Below are 15,662 nucleotides of genomic sequence, written 5' to 3'. Positions count from 1 at the left end.
ATCCTCATCATTTAAGGCAACAAAACTTATAACATAATTCCCAACCATGATGATTTAACAATCAAATCTTCTTCAAGTTAAATTTAATAAATACAATTCCGCACTTATAAAATAAATATACAATTTCAATTTCTCAATGGCTATATGGAAGAACTTTTAAAAAATAACATTTTTCAAAAAACCGAAAAAAAAGCTCAACTACGTGCACTGGTTTGACAATAAAGGAAAAACCAAAAATTAAAATTAATTTCCCTAAAGCGCACTGCCATGAAAATGGACATTTTCCAAACTCTAAACTAATTTGAGGATGCTTCGATGAGTGCGCACTCCCTCTACTTTGCAACTGTTCTGCACAAGATTCTGCATCTGCATTGGCTTGGCACAAGGAAGCCCATAATTTGGATGCACCATGATGCAGAAATAGGCAACGTTCTTCCTGTTTTCTCCCTTCGAAGTCGGTCGTTGCCATCGTCGTCGGCGTAGTCGTCGTCGCCTTCACCACTGCCAAAGTCGGACGTCTCTTCCTCAACATTGTCGTCTCGTCGTCATCATCGCTTGATGGTCTATTCGAAGAAGAAGAGTTTCTCTATACAGATATTTTTTGTTGCTGTCGCATACTATCGTGGTGGTCCTTAGAATGCTGCTCCATACATTTTGTTAAAAGTGGAACTTTTTTGTACTCCGCATTTCCAACGTTAATAAGGACTCTCTATCATTGAATAAAAAGACGCTGCAGGAAAGGAAGCCAACGAAACTCAATGAACTAAAAAGAAGAATCTGTATTCATATATACAAAAGTCTATGTAGTCATAGTACCTACTATTCAAGAAAATTGAGAAGCTTTTGGAACGGCAGGCGGAGGAGCGAGCATTCAAGCATCAGAAGCATTCAGGTTTGGGAATCAGTTATTATGATTGTTAGCTATTGTTGCGCTCAACATTAAGTGAAATGGGCAAAGTTTTTGTGGTCGAATAGAAAATCGTCATGGTAATCACGTTCGTTTTGTACGACTACAAGTATGACGTAAGGTTAGTGTACTGCCACAATAATAATAATAATACCGCCGAGATGAAGAGTGGATAACCGGTCAACATTTCAGTACTTAATCTAATTGTTGGTAGAAAATTAGTTTTCCGTTGTGCTCCGCCATATCAATATAACTTTCACTTTTGTTGTTCGTATTTCTATTGAAGAAAATATACATTTCTCCGTGTTAGGGTTTCCTTTAGAAGTCATTACATGGACAACAAAAGGTTTCAACGTTATATTGACTTTGGAAAATTGTTAGTTTTTCTTACTAATTGGTAATTGAAGTACTGATTGGTTTTTGAAGTTTCTAATTAATGGCATTGAAAAATGATCAATGTCTGTATTTATAGTTTCAACATGAGTGGTTTCGCGTTGTGAAAGCATGCATATCGTTTACATTCTAGTAATGGCGTCCTTCTTACTTGAAAAATGTCATAGATGACAGTTGTGAATTTGACAGGTTCACAGAAATATTGCTATTTAAAATAAATATTGAAATCTTTGTTTAAGTAGGTAACACTCGTTTTAGAAAAATTTTTGTTTTCTGCTATCGACTTGACAACTTTGACTTTAATTATTTGTACACATCCTTTCACTAATCATCGAACTGTCATTGTAAATGTATTCTGTAAAATCAACATTTTCATCATGAAAAAGTACATAAACGAGCAATGAAACGGCGCGGCTACTTTTGTTCTACTTTTTGATTCTGAATTTTAAATGTAAGAAAAATTTAAGCATAAGCCAATTTTTGTTGGATTTTTGGACTTTTGTAATGTTGTTCTTAATTGATCTTAATTATTTTTCATTGGGTTGACTAAATATTAAAGCACCTATTTTATAGTGAAATTAAATAGTCCTTAATCATATACTACAGTTTAAATATATATCTTTTCGAATTGCTTTCTAAAACAAGAAGAATTTTGTCGTTTCATACCATTTTGGCCAATTGTCGTGTTTTCCAAATGTCCTTTACGTGTACAATTTCTTTAGCTTCCTTTGCGTTCACCCCTTTATTATATACTCCCACCAAAACGTGTGCTATTGCATGCGGCCACCGATGCAACTATCCGTACAACACGCACGCATCCTTTCGCGAGACCGTAAAAAACATCAAACTTAACTATCCACTTTGTGTACCGCATGAACAATTTCCTTAAAAATGATTACTTCCTGTTACGATTCGCAACATTAAGTTCTGTCGTGCCATTAAAACACACGTCGCGTCGTCTGAGCCTCATGTGACCAATACAATAGACCAATTTACCCTTAATTATTATCGTCCTAGAAAATTCCAAACTCATGTTGTATTTTTTTCTTGTCCTTCCTTTCAAATATATTTCCAGGTGTAGGTGTAGTCCTTGTAACAGTTAGTGGTGCTGCATGGCGTTTGACAGCACCAGGTGGTCCGCCTTGCTTGGGATTAGGTTCCAGTGTTGACCTCGGACGTTGTGGTCGAAGGCCATGCAGTCGCGGCGGTGGTGCACCACATGGCCTTTTGTATCCTGAATTTCAACATAGACCACCACCGCCATCGTATCAGGCCAGTATGCAGGAATATCGGCTCAGGTTAGTATAACTATAGAATTTTATTTTCCAATGGGTGGATATAAATATTGGCCTAACAAGAAAAAGGCATAACTGATAAATTGCATGTGGCTTTCCACAAGTCTTGCGTTCCATCCGAAAATGTCCTTAAAGCAGTTGCTATAGAAAGCAACACCCATAAACAAAAGCATTTAATATTTCCGGCACATTAATAAACTTTTGTGTGGTTGAATTTGTTTTCTTTCAGACTTTTGCTTCTGGACCGTGACAGACAGAATGGAGTTGTGCGAGGAAGTTCACCACCACCAACATATCGATCTCATACAGGAAGTCTCTTAAGGTAAACAACAATAAATATTACTTTTTTTTTCCTCAAAGTTAGATGATTTATTTTGTCATTAAGGCAAAAGTTTTGATGAACCTCAGGGGTTGATTTGTATTTCATTAGTTGGAAAAGGTTTTTCAATTGTTTAAAGAACATTTAATGCTTTTGTAAAAACATTGTTGAAGTCAATTTAAAAATACTAATATTGTTTGAAACCTTTGAATTTATTAGCTTGTGTACAAGAATAGCAGTTCATACAATCTACTCATGTTTTCTTGTGGTACATATACATAAATGACCTTACCTTAAGGAGTTTTACATATAAGCTTTTTTTCAAACCCAAAGTTAATTAAAAACGGTTTTTGCTAACCCCTTTCACTCTCATATAAGCATGTATAATAAAACATAACAAGTCGAAAGCCTTCAATGTCCCCAGTGACCCTACCGCATCGGTCGTATAACTTGGAGCCCATCTCACCTCTGCACGCTTGTCATTTAAAAGAGTAATTTACAAAAATTCCAAACTTGCCCACCATTCTGTGTGTTTATGAAGTAGGTATAGAAAATTCGAATGTGTCACCATAAATTCCATTCCAAAAGTTTCCAGCCAAAGGACATACATCCTCGTACAATAAATTACCCTCGTGTATACATACACTGGTGCAAATTGTGGTGTTTTTGCGACGAAATATATTAGATGAGTGGGTGGAGTTGGGGTCGGTTCGTAAAAAGCATTCCCTTGTAATAATATAAAGCCTTATAGTATTGGTAGCAGATCATTAAATTTCTTCCTCCTGTCCTGCGCTGCTTCTTTTGCGTACATCCCAGACGACCACAATTAAATCAATGACAAGATAACCTTTCACAGCAAAACCTAGCAATATGGCTCCCCACGAAGTATACAATTTCCAACTTTACAGTCAGGACCACCATCCACCACCTGTGGTGAGACTACGTACTAGGTCTTGTATATATGTCCTGCAGTTTCACTTTCGCGCCCAAGTCTGAAGGGATGTGTTGTATTTTTGTTTTTCATCTCATTTTTTTTTTGTCAGTTTGATAGAGGCTCCTTGCTTTTACAACTCCTGAGTGATGGTTGTGTCACAATTTTTTATTAGATTCTTCAATTTTTTGTATATAGATATAGGTATTGTCTCTGTCAAGGACAGCAAGAAAGAACACTCTCAGTAGATTAAATTTCAGTGAGCTGTAAGTAAAGCCATTCAACCGAAAATGTATCTATTCTATTTTGTAATCTTGAGCTGAGAGCCTCTTCAAAGTCAATGCTAATAAACTCATCCAACAAATAATAACAAAGTTATGGAACTCCATCAACATCCTCACGACAAAGAAGACACGACCGACGACGAAGATATAGCAACACGTCGACGAGTGACGACCGACTTGACGAGCGACTCGACGACGACGGCTTTAACGCACAAAAAGCAAACATTAAGAGTATGAGGCTCTAAAAACCCTCAATTATAATTGACCATTTAAAATTATTCCCGCCGCAAGGCTTTCGCTTTTATCTCCTTGAGGACCATCCATCCATCCATTCATCCATCCAAGATCCAACCATCCATCCACCATCCATTTTGAGTCTTGCGTAGGCTTTTGCTTTTATTTGTTTTAAATTGCCTCTTTGATCATATAATGACTTCTAATTAAGAAAAGTTTATGTTTTTCATAAATTTTGGTTTTAGCCGGGAAATGGATATGACTTTGGATTTTCCTTTGATGTTTCGAGAGGAAAAAGTATTTAAATTTTTGTTGTTTCACGTAAAACAAATTTGTTGACTTAAAATTAAAGGATAATTTTAAAGGTTCAAGGTTTTTCTTCTTCTTAATTTTTGGCATCTCGCAATCAGTTCAAGATTTAAAAATGTAGATCACCTTTGTGGTTTTGATTTTGTAACCCACTTTAATTTGATTCTAACTTTTTCATGAATTTTTATGAATCTTCTATGGCCTTGATGATGGTAAAAAATGAAATGTAAAATTTTAAGATGTTCCATTAAAATTTTATTCATAATTTTGAACATAGAACATTTTGTATCTTAAACTCACAACAAAAAGTACAGGTTTTGACTAACAAGGACATCATATTTTGTGTTTTTGTTTTTGTAGTAAATAAATTCTGCACGAGGGTCAACATCAGGATGATAAGAATGAATTAAAAAATCTTAAACATTTTTCTCATTGCAATGATTCCAATTTGACGAATAAGAAATTTGTAAAAATGTTCAGGTTCTTAAAATTTGAGGACATCGTTGGTGAGTCCTTACCTTTGCAGAAGAGGATGGGATGCGTCCTACACTGGTAACGTCTCATTGATGGCCTTTATGAAAATTATTTTCGTGCAATATTTCAAATTGTTGCTTAAGACTTTGAAAAGTATTCAATCCCTTATTGAAGTTTAACCAGTTTTTTTAGTTGTTCATTTTTGGTAAGATATCTCAAAATGTCAAAAAAAAGTTATTCTTTACAGTATACGAGTGGAAAAATATTTGTTCTTTGCTTTTTTTGTTAAGAAAAACACTGTTTATTAAAGTCGATGAAGTTATTGGTTCAGCTTTCCTACGTATAAAAGGATCGCTTCATCCCCATTTGTGGCACTGGACACCCAACTCTACCTAACAGCTCTTGATATCAATGTGATTTCAACAACTGATATCCGTATTTTCTCAGCTAGTCAGGCCACTACCAAATCTCTAGACTCTGTTTCTATAAACTCTTTGACAGTCAATAACTGCCAATCATCTCTAATGAAGATGGAACGACATTTTATGGCCAACTGGGCCAGGCAGACATTTCAGGAAATTGTAGGGCAGATGAACTCGCCAGAAATGGTACAAACCATTCTATAACGTTTAGCTAATGCTGGCATACCAATCGCTACATGTAAACTATTGCTAATGCAGGACGCTATGAAGACTGCAGACACCAGGTTGAATAACATCACCACTTGTCAGGTCACATAAAACATCTGGCCTACACTAGATTTAAAGCCATGAAAGTGCTTGCAGATCGCATATAAGCTCGATAATCAATGTCATAACCGGGCACTTTCTAAGGGGAAAGCATTTCACGCGGCTAGGCGTATTCTGAAATGACTTTTGCAGAAGCTGTATAGATGAGAAAGAGGAGCAAACAGTTCTTCATCTCCTTTGTATAGCCCTGCTCTAGGTCAAAAACGCAAGAATTATTAGAAAATTCTTCTATAAGGTTCCAAACGATCTCAGGCATATTAACATAATCAGTCTCTCCTGTTTCGTAAAGGACTTAAACTGAGTGCGTCCTCTATTCTCCATCACAAACATCACACTTTTAATCTAACGCTAACCTATAACCTATTAATTAGGGGGCATAACAGTCCATTGAGAACTAGGGCCTAGTGACTTACAGCTCTCAACTATTTGTGTGTGCGAGTAAAGTTGCCAGGTTTAGAGGGGACCTACAGTTTTTTTTTCTAAGCCGAATCCGAATGGCTATTTAGAGAAAGCACTTTTCATGGCAAGAATTACTCTTGGAGGATTTGTCAATTCCTCGCAAGAGGCAGTACCCGGGAAAACTTTTTGTTTTTGTATTTGATTAAAACCAAAGACCTCTTGCGTGACAGCCCTACACACTAACCATCACGTCACGAATCCTACAAACTAACCTACTGGTTCGTGAAATATTTGAAGTCAACCAATTCCTTTCATAATCTTACCTTAGTTTTATTATCTGTTCTGAAAAACATGTTTTTGAGATATGGCCTACAAAAAAAGTTATCTCTAAAGTATGAACTTTCAACGGACAAACAAAAACTTTCTATAAACTATGGATTTTGCTTGTAGGCCCAGAAAAGTCAAAAATCGTACGTATGAAATAACCTCAAGTGGGAAGTCAATACTTCTAAATTCGTTTCGAAATCTTCATACAAGACAAATTTTTAAACTAGAATTATAGATTATAAATTTTGAAGTTTCAATTTCGACTTTTCATTTTCAAATGTTAAACGGTATCTAAATGGTAAGCTTTCAATGTGAGACGTATCCTAACCTTAATCTGTTTAAAACATATGAAGTGGAAAGTTCTGATCTGGCTTTAATTTTTCAAAAAAAAATTACAGACATCAATTTTATCAAAAAATTTCCTATCTATTTTTGGTATCAACCAATAAAGCAGAGTCTCCAAAAATAAGGACTCCCAAACCCATTTACAGACTTCAAAAAAAACATTGTTTTTGCTCCAATCAATCTATAAAAATATATAAGAAAAAAAACGTATATAAATTCCTGTAAGCTTCTTTGATGATTTAAAAAATCAAAAACCTTTTTACGGAAAGAAAAAAAAAACAAAAAACACGACTTTTTTAATTAAAGTCTTGCCTAAATCACACAAATGTCACGAACATAAATTTTCAAATATTCACCCAGTTCATATAGAGTCGACATTTTCTTCGTTGTTTTTTGTGTGTGTTTTGTTTGCTGCCACCCACTGTGTGATAATGGTGACTATATTTTATAAATACATACACGATGGTGACAAACACATATACAAACAAATGATTTTATTCAATTTCCTTTGAAACAGCCATCTCACATAAATCAAAAAATCCAAGACATTCTTGGGATTTTGTATATTCGGGGTCGTATACTTTTTTACCAATTTATTTAAGGTCCTACCCCCTACCAACTAGAAATTTTCCATTGCTGCGTTACCGTTTATTTCTTTATAAGACATCATCCTTTTAAAAAATAAAAAGATAAAAACAAGGCTAACAAGTATTAGAGACGACGAGCACAAGCATGAGGATGAAACGATGACGACGAGCACGAGGAAGCCAAGGACGACGACTAGGACGACTACGATTACGACACAACGATGACGACGTGCTGGTGTCACAATCACGGCAGTGATGCAAAGAATAATCACCCCTTGAATAAATAATCAATCAAAATGTAAATTTATTCTTCCCAAATCTTTCTTCCTAGTTAAACCCCCCGTCCACATTCTGCCTTCCACTCATTCCAGAACAAACTATACGTACCGTACACATGGAAGAATTTTCTCTCTTCTTAGTGGTGCGTCCATAAATCTTAAAATTAACCCTATTTTACTATAAGACAACAACAATACTCGGCAATAGCTTAACATGAAAACGATGTTTGGTGAATTCAAAAATCTGATGAGTGAAAACCCCTTTGTTCGGGCAATACAATAAGTTACCCTTTCAAAAATAATGCAAACATCAAAAATTTTACGTATACGGAACGTTGAACGTCCGTGTCGTCTACCTGTTGTTGTTTTGATGAAAGACATTGCTTTGCTGTTGGTCTGGACCTGGGAGAGGCATGAGGTGAAAACGCTTAGAAATGTTTTTGACCCTCCTCCACCTCCTCAACTTCGCTTCCATTCTGTCATATTTATGATTGCGATGAACGAAATTTTGCTGTACACTGGCACCAGGGTCGGTACGGTGCGGTACGGTACAGTACAGCAATCAACAAGCAGACAATGCTCCTGGATTCGATATTTTCTCCCAGTGTCTAGTCGTTGTCGGTCATAGTCGTAGTCATTGCCATTATTCTCTATCTGCCGTTTATTTAACATTAAGACTGAACAAGATAGACAGTATACAGGAACAAAGAGGGATTAGTTGTTGTTGTTGTTTGTCCTTGCTGATGGCGTAGGATCTAGAAGAGGGAAGCCGTCTACCCCTCTGTTGGACATTATTCCGGTGGTTGCCTAATAGAATTAATAATAATTCTGTGTAGTATGCAACTGGATAACAATGCTGCCTTTTATTAGGAACAAATGTGACTTCTAGGAGAATTTCACCAGGATGTATTTTTCGGTATAAGGATGACTTCACAGAATTGAACAGATTTATTAATTATGATTACTTATGTCATTTTTTTTTTTTTTTAATACTAAAGCCATAGTTAAAAATTTCGTCATAATCTTTGATGGGTAAGCACCTATAAAGTTAAGAGTACTTCCCTTTTCTTCTTTGGAAATCCTAACGATACTGACATTTTGGATACTATCGAATACTGTACATAACTATAGTCTTGTTAATCCTTGGAAAACACAATTGAATTTGGTTTGATGTTTTCTCTTGCTAGTTCTTTTTTGAGAAATAACGTCCCTTAATTCATAGCGCCTTTAAAAACAATATAATCAATTTTCTCCATGTAAGCTGCGAAAACGGTATGAGTTTCATTAACATGGACAAATTAAGGGGAGTTTTGATTTTGTTGTTATCACGTAAATTTATGTACATACATATATTCAATAGAAGAATCGTGAAATTAATCCATACAGATCATAGGTTTCAAAAAATCACCGTTTTAAATTTTTCTTAAATCGTTGCAGTGTCGGAGCAAAAAAAGTTACTTACTGTTAACCTGTTACGTCCGTTGGGAACAACTTGAGAGGCATCGGGCCTCTACTACGGCTACGCACCATCGTGTACGGTTTCTGGAGATGTGTTTTAGCTCCCTCCAACTCTTGCCTAGTGACGCTGATTCCACCTCGACTGTCCTGTCGTCCTGACTGTCGTTACCTTTTCGAAGCGTATGTCTAATCCATTGCCACTTACGTCTTCGTATTATAGATTCTATAGGTTCCTGACCTCTACTTCTATGATTTACCTCATTTGAAATACGGTTTGGCCAGAAGATCCTTAGGATGTTACGAAGACATCTATTTAAGAAGGTTTGCAGCTATTTTGTAATGGCTGAAGTAACCTTCCAAGTACTGCACCCATAAAGATGTACAGATTCGACATTTGTGCGAAACGGTCGTAGCTTTGTTTTTAAGCTGATAGAGGTATTCCTCAAAATTTTCAACAGCATACCGAATTCCGCTTTTGCTTTGCGGATGCGACAGATGACGTCTTGTTCGTTTCCGCCTTCGACAGAAACGATACTTCCAAGGTATTGAAGTCTAAGTTAATTGAATCCCTCCGATTCCTGATAGAGCTGAGCGCAGTACATCACTTATAACCAACAAAAACAATGTTGGCGACAGAATACAGCCCTGTCTGACTCCGCTTTGAATTTAAAAATCATCTGACAACCTACCATCGTGCAGAACGTGACTATGCTGCTTTAATAACAGCAATTAGTTTTTCTGGGATGCCTTCCCTCCGCAAAGCTAACCAAGGCCTTCTCGAAGTCGATAAACAGCAGGTGTAATAGTGATCGATATTCAACGCACTGTTCAATAATAATCCGCAGGGTGTTAATATGATCAATTCAGGAGGATCCTTCGCGGAATCCTGCTTCTTCGGCATCGAGTGTGGCCTCAAGGTGTTCTCTGATGCGATCCAGTATCAGAGCGCTTCAGAAGGTATGGGCTGCACATTGTGTGCAAACACTCGGTTTAAAACCGAGGAAAATTGTTATGACTTGCTCATCCAGCAAACTTATCACGGTATTGTCTATTACTTTCATCAGGTGTTGCTTTAAGCTGTGGATACCGGTCAGCTCTTTGGTTATTCTGTAAACGGTCCTGCTGTCGCACCTGTTTGCAGCATCTTCTGCTTCTTGTGCCAATGCGTTGATGTAGGTATGCTTGTTGGTAAAACTGTTTATAGTACATCGCATGACATCAATAATTATAAAGTATAAAACAATTTTTTAACATTTTCCGTTCAAAAGTTTAAACGTAAAAAAGGGAAATTTCAAGAAAAAAAAACTTATGCTTACACGCGATTTGAGATCTAAGAAAACTTTTCGTCACTTATTGACAATAAAGACCTGAACGTTTGAACCAGTTTATTAAAAAAATGTTTGACTTTGTCAAATGGTTCGAAAATATATTGAATAATTGAGCTTTCTGATAACTAGAAGTACAAAATTGAGTAGAAGACTTTGTCTCAATATTTAGAACATTAATAGAAAGGTGTACATTAACGAATATAGAGCTTACGTACTTACTTATCTCTCATTTCAAGGAAAAGAATCAATTCGAATCTAAAGCTAAATATTTATTTAAAAAGAAAATACATTCCTTAAATTAAAAAAAGAACGTATGTTCCTTATAAAATTCGCCTAATTTCAGAAAATCCATCCCCAAATAAAAATAAGTAAATAGGATGCTGGAATATGTCATATCCCACTAGTTAGACAGACGGATGTTTTTCCCCAAAACTGGACTTAAATAGAAATTCGTCTTTATTATCACATCAAGTCTTTGTTCCTACAAATAAGGCATGCATATGTATATATTTTCCTATACGTACTTTGAAACTGTTGTATGAAGGTGATACTGAGTGTTTCAAATGTACATTGGATACAATAACCCTTCTCTTTTGAAAATGGGACAATATGGAAAACAAATAATACTGTTCCTGTTACTTTTGTTCTCAAAATGTTTGCCCCTATAGAAGCTTATATGTAGGTACACACAAGTACATACAAATACAACCAATATGTGCCTTTGTACAAAGATACTGGTTTATATGCAGACAGTTTAGACTATGGGGAGGACAGTATTCCTTTCTTTTATATGAAAGTAACAAATTCAGTTTAGATATGCCTTTGAGCTTTTGTTGAAACGTAAATCAGGAATTGCCGTTGAACAATGTCTCCTTTCTTTTGCTCAAAAAAAGGGATGTTTATTGGATATACGTGAACGGATATTTCATTATTTTCAATTTATTTATTTTTTTTTTGTACTCTCAGTAAATTGAAAGGATCAGAAGTGTTATTGTTCTTTTCAAGGAAACACCAACACAATAACTGTTTGTCTGATGGATTTTGTTTGTTTTATTGAATCCTTTGGGAATGAGGCAGTTACACTTACAATATTTTTACAAATCGAAATTTTATACATCGTTGAGTGTAAACAGACACGGAGTTGAAAATACGTCAAAAAATATAATTTGTAAACATTTACACGTTGATTTTGAAAAAAGAGGCGATTTTTCTGAAAGCAAACTTGGATAATCTTGATCGAATTACGTTATTTTTTATTTTAATGTAATGTGCTTTATTGACTTTTGTACGTTAATTTTTTAATTCAGATTTTAAATACTAAAAACTTAAAATGGACCTGTATATTAGGGAATGAAAAATTTCCAAAGTTTGTAGAAAAGTTTTTGTAGGTTTTCTTGAACCAAATATTAATTTTTTTTTTAATGTTGGCTCATTGCAAAAAATAGTTTGCAGGGTGTCAAATTTAAAATCTTTTGGATATTTAGTTTAGGGAATATATTGAATTTTTGATCTCAAAACTTTTTAGTTCTTATGTATTGTAGTTATAATAAACAAAATTCTGGAATAATGTCAGACTTTGGACTTTTTTTTAAATTATTTCGAATAAACTAAACTTCTGGGGCATATACAAAATTTATAAGGAAAATAAAAATTAAGAACTCAATTCTTTTAATATTTTATGAGTGCATAACATCTGATTAAAGATAACATAAGTTCAAACTTCGAAAAAAAATTTACTTAATTTTCATTTACTCAAGTATAATTCTAAAAGGTGACACCATATTTTTAAGTTGCAAACTTTAATCCACTAAACCACTTTTTCCATTAATCATTATGTTTTGTATTTATTTCAAACTCCACATTTTGTTTTCTTATATATTTTTAGAGCACCTCTAACCACAACAATACGTGGTGGTGGTGGTCCTGGCTCTGAATACAGTCTGCCACCCAGTTACCGCTCCAGAAATGCCACTCCAGCTATAATCTCATGTGAAAGAAGCATTGAAACCGCACCATCTGGTCGCCTTCTAGCAAACGAGGATATTCCTGAATCATCTCTGTGTACAATATCTTCAAACCTCGACTCTTCGCTTCCAGCGTACAATGCAATTATTAGTGAGAATTTGCATCAGCAGCAAACCCATCAGCAGCAAAATTTTTCATTATCAAGGAATTCCCAAGAGGCTTCTGTGCCAGAGAACAACAATCCGTCGGATAGGAAGGATAATGCCACAACTGTTACGACGACAACGGCGACGGTGGTGGCGACGGGCAACAGCAAGATGGTTCCTCAAAAACAAATTACACCATCAGCGCTTGGCAACGATGGCCATCAGTCATCGTCAAACTCCAAAGAATATCCTTCATCTGGGGACCGCACTTCATTATCGCTCCTCCACAACAGCAGCCCTAATGGCAGTGGTGCACAGTCAAACCACCCACGAGAGCAGTTGCTGCAACTAAGTGAAAAACTCAATCCCAGAGTTTTAGCAAACAGTACTGGTGGCGGTGCAAACAACCGAAACCCAACAATCGGGTTTCTTAACATTCACTCAGCAAAGTCCTCACAAACACCTGACTCTTCAATGACAACTGGCAAGACCAAGGATCTTGTCACAATTGTCACAATATCAGCACAGGACCACACCTCAAATCTTCAGCACAACAGTATGCAGCTTTCTTCGCCAGCTTCGCAGGGTGAAATGGATATTTTGGCGCATCTGTAGCAAATGGTTAAGTTTACTTTTTAGTCCTTTGAGTATCCTTTTCGGACTGAAGCATGATTTACGTGTTATTCGTTTTACGTTATCCGTTTTCGATTTACTTTGTCAACGAATTTTTATTATTTCTGTCTTAGTTTTAAAAATATTGTTGGTTTTATCTAACGCGTAACTGTGTACTATTTTTATTTATGTATCATATGAAAGTGTTGAGTGTTCGTAAAGCAGTCACCACTGATTCACCCAAAGCTATTTAATATTTATGTAATAATTTTATGGTTCATTAATTTTCGTTTCTTTGTAAATTTTAAAAATTAATAACAAACAAATTTGTATAAAATAAATAAAATATAATTGTATAAAAATAAACTATTAATTTAAGAAATAAGTTAAATTCTATACAAATCCTCGAAATTTTGAAAATATTCTACAAAAATTTTGTGTTTTCACATGAAGTTTAAAATGTAGACAACATAATATTATTATGTACAAGTATAGTTATATTTAAAAAGAAACTCACATACATATATATATTTTTCTTGATTAACGACTATTGTAATTATATTACTTATCAAGTTGTATTATTATTTTTACCAAAACAAATAATAATAATAATAAATTCAAATCTGTATAAAGATAATTAAAAAATTATAAAGAATGTAAATACTAAAACGTAAATTTTAAATGTTTATAATATAAAATTCGGAATGGAATCTTAAACAATCTTCAATTTATTGATTTCCTCACTGAGCATACATTAATATATATAAATGATTGAATGTTATTAGTTTTAACAATTCGTGGTTTTTTCTTACATAGAAAATGGCGAATATAATAAAAAATAAAATTTGTTTAAAAAAATAAAAATAAAAAAGTGTTTTCATTGATTTTTTAAAAATAATTTTTAGACAATAAAGGTTTAATATTTTGCTGAAAACAGTGTCCACATCACAGTTTAAGAAAATATCAAATAAAGAAACAAACCTAAATTATGGGAAACGAGTCTTCTGATATAAAATTTCAGGAACTGGAAAATCATATACATTAAGCAAATTATGGAGTAACCAACACTATTTTATGTTTTCAATGTTAATTGATAATAAGATGATAAATAGGTTAAAATCAATAAGATCATCTTGGGGAGCTAGAAATTTACTAAAATAGCTCTATTAGTTTATTTTTTTAGGGACCAAATGTCTAATAAGTCCAGCAGTGCTTCTGCATCAGATCTGTTTTGTAACAGAAATTTGTTTGAAACATTTGTAGGTCTTTGGAAAATCCTCAATGTGTCTCAAATTTCCTACCACACTACGCTTAGTTCAGCCTTAGTCTTTTAGCTTTTCCTGTTAGTAGCCACATTATCCTTGCGCTAAATTCAAGACTGAGCTTAAATTTGTTCCTCAACATTAACGAACAAGTATTTAAAATTAAAATAGCTTTATTTCTCAAAATGTTTTACAATTTCCATTTAAATCTTAATATATTACAAATTCAAACAAACAAAATTCCCTCGAATAGAACCCAAAGTGTGTTCTAAAAAAGTTGTCTACTTTTAAAAATTTAAGAAATACATTAAGACATACAATAATCTATCTCAGTTATTTGTTTTTTTTTTTTCTTTACAAAGTTAATAATTATTATTAATTAAAAAAAATTACAATATTTAAAATTCGGATTTTTTCCAAGCAAGCAAAAATAATAATTCGAAATAAAATCGGTTCATTAATTTAGTGAAAATAATTTAATTTAAAACAGAGATGAGTAGTAACGTATTTTGGATCATACTAAATAGATATATACTTTTAGGACTCCGATTCAATTTAATTTGCATTGCATAGCACCAGGCTGTTATGTAGATATCTATAATCGATTTGCGACATTGTTGTTTAAACAGTGAAGCAGACAAGAAAACTTACACTAGCAAAATTACTACTCATAACTTTTGTATGCAAAAATATTGATTGATTTCTTTTCTTTTTTTTTACAAAAATATATAATTTAATATCCTCCCTTTCTCTCTCCATCATTGATTAAATTGACTTCGTTTTATTTGTTTATAATAAAAACATACACATTTGTTGTTCTTTAATTAAAATTAATAAAATAATAAGCGCTAAGCAATAAGAGTAAAATATAGTTTCTGTTTTTCTTTTACTGTTTTTCCGGTTTAAATATGCACATTCCCTGAAGTGGTTTAAGACACAAAATTGTTGACATGGGGCTTTTTTAACGCGCGTGGTTCTTGCAGAATGGACGTCCGCCTTTGTTGTAGAAGCTCTGTCCTTCAAGATTCTTTTTGCAATACTGTAAAATAGAATTTTGTTA

The 15,662-nt window shown here is 34.1% G+C and overlaps 2 protein-coding genes across 7 annotated transcripts in view; one reads left to right on the top strand and one right to left on the bottom strand.

Moving 5' to 3' along the window:
• LOC129949191 (uncharacterized) overlaps nt 1-13,853 on the top strand; it is a 126,440-nt gene extending 112,587 nt beyond the window's left edge. Inside the window, exons 5-7 of the mRNA XM_056060479.1 lie at nt 2,376-2,598; nt 2,825-2,917; nt 12,503-13,853. Of these exons, the coding sequence (XP_055916454.1) occupies nt 2,376-2,598; nt 2,825-2,917; nt 12,503-13,343 (1,157 nt within the window). The 3' untranslated portion in view covers nt 13,344-13,853. The remainder of the gene's footprint in view (nt 1-2,375; nt 2,599-2,824; nt 2,918-12,502) is intronic.
• A 904-nt stretch (nt 13,854-14,757) lies between these two features.
• The window catches only part of LOC129950208 (PDZ and LIM domain protein Zasp), an 89,822-nt gene continuing 88,917 nt past the window's right edge, over nt 14,758-15,662 (bottom strand). For all 6 annotated transcript variants that reach the window (XM_056062056.1, XM_056062058.1, XM_056062054.1 and 3 more), the window contains one exon: nt 14,758-15,641. In XM_056062056.1, the coding sequence (XP_055918031.1) occupies nt 15,564-15,641 (78 nt within the window). In that variant the 3' untranslated portion in view covers nt 14,758-15,563. The remainder of the gene's footprint in view (nt 15,642-15,662) is intronic.

Source organism: Eupeodes corollae, chromosome 3, assembly GCF_945859685.1.
Source record: "Eupeodes corollae chromosome 3, idEupCoro1.1, whole genome shotgun sequence".
Taxonomy (NCBI): Eukaryota; Metazoa; Arthropoda; class Insecta; order Diptera; family Syrphidae; genus Eupeodes; species Eupeodes corollae.
Note: the sequence above shows the minus strand (reverse complement) of the source record. Positions and strands in the feature narration are given on the sequence as shown.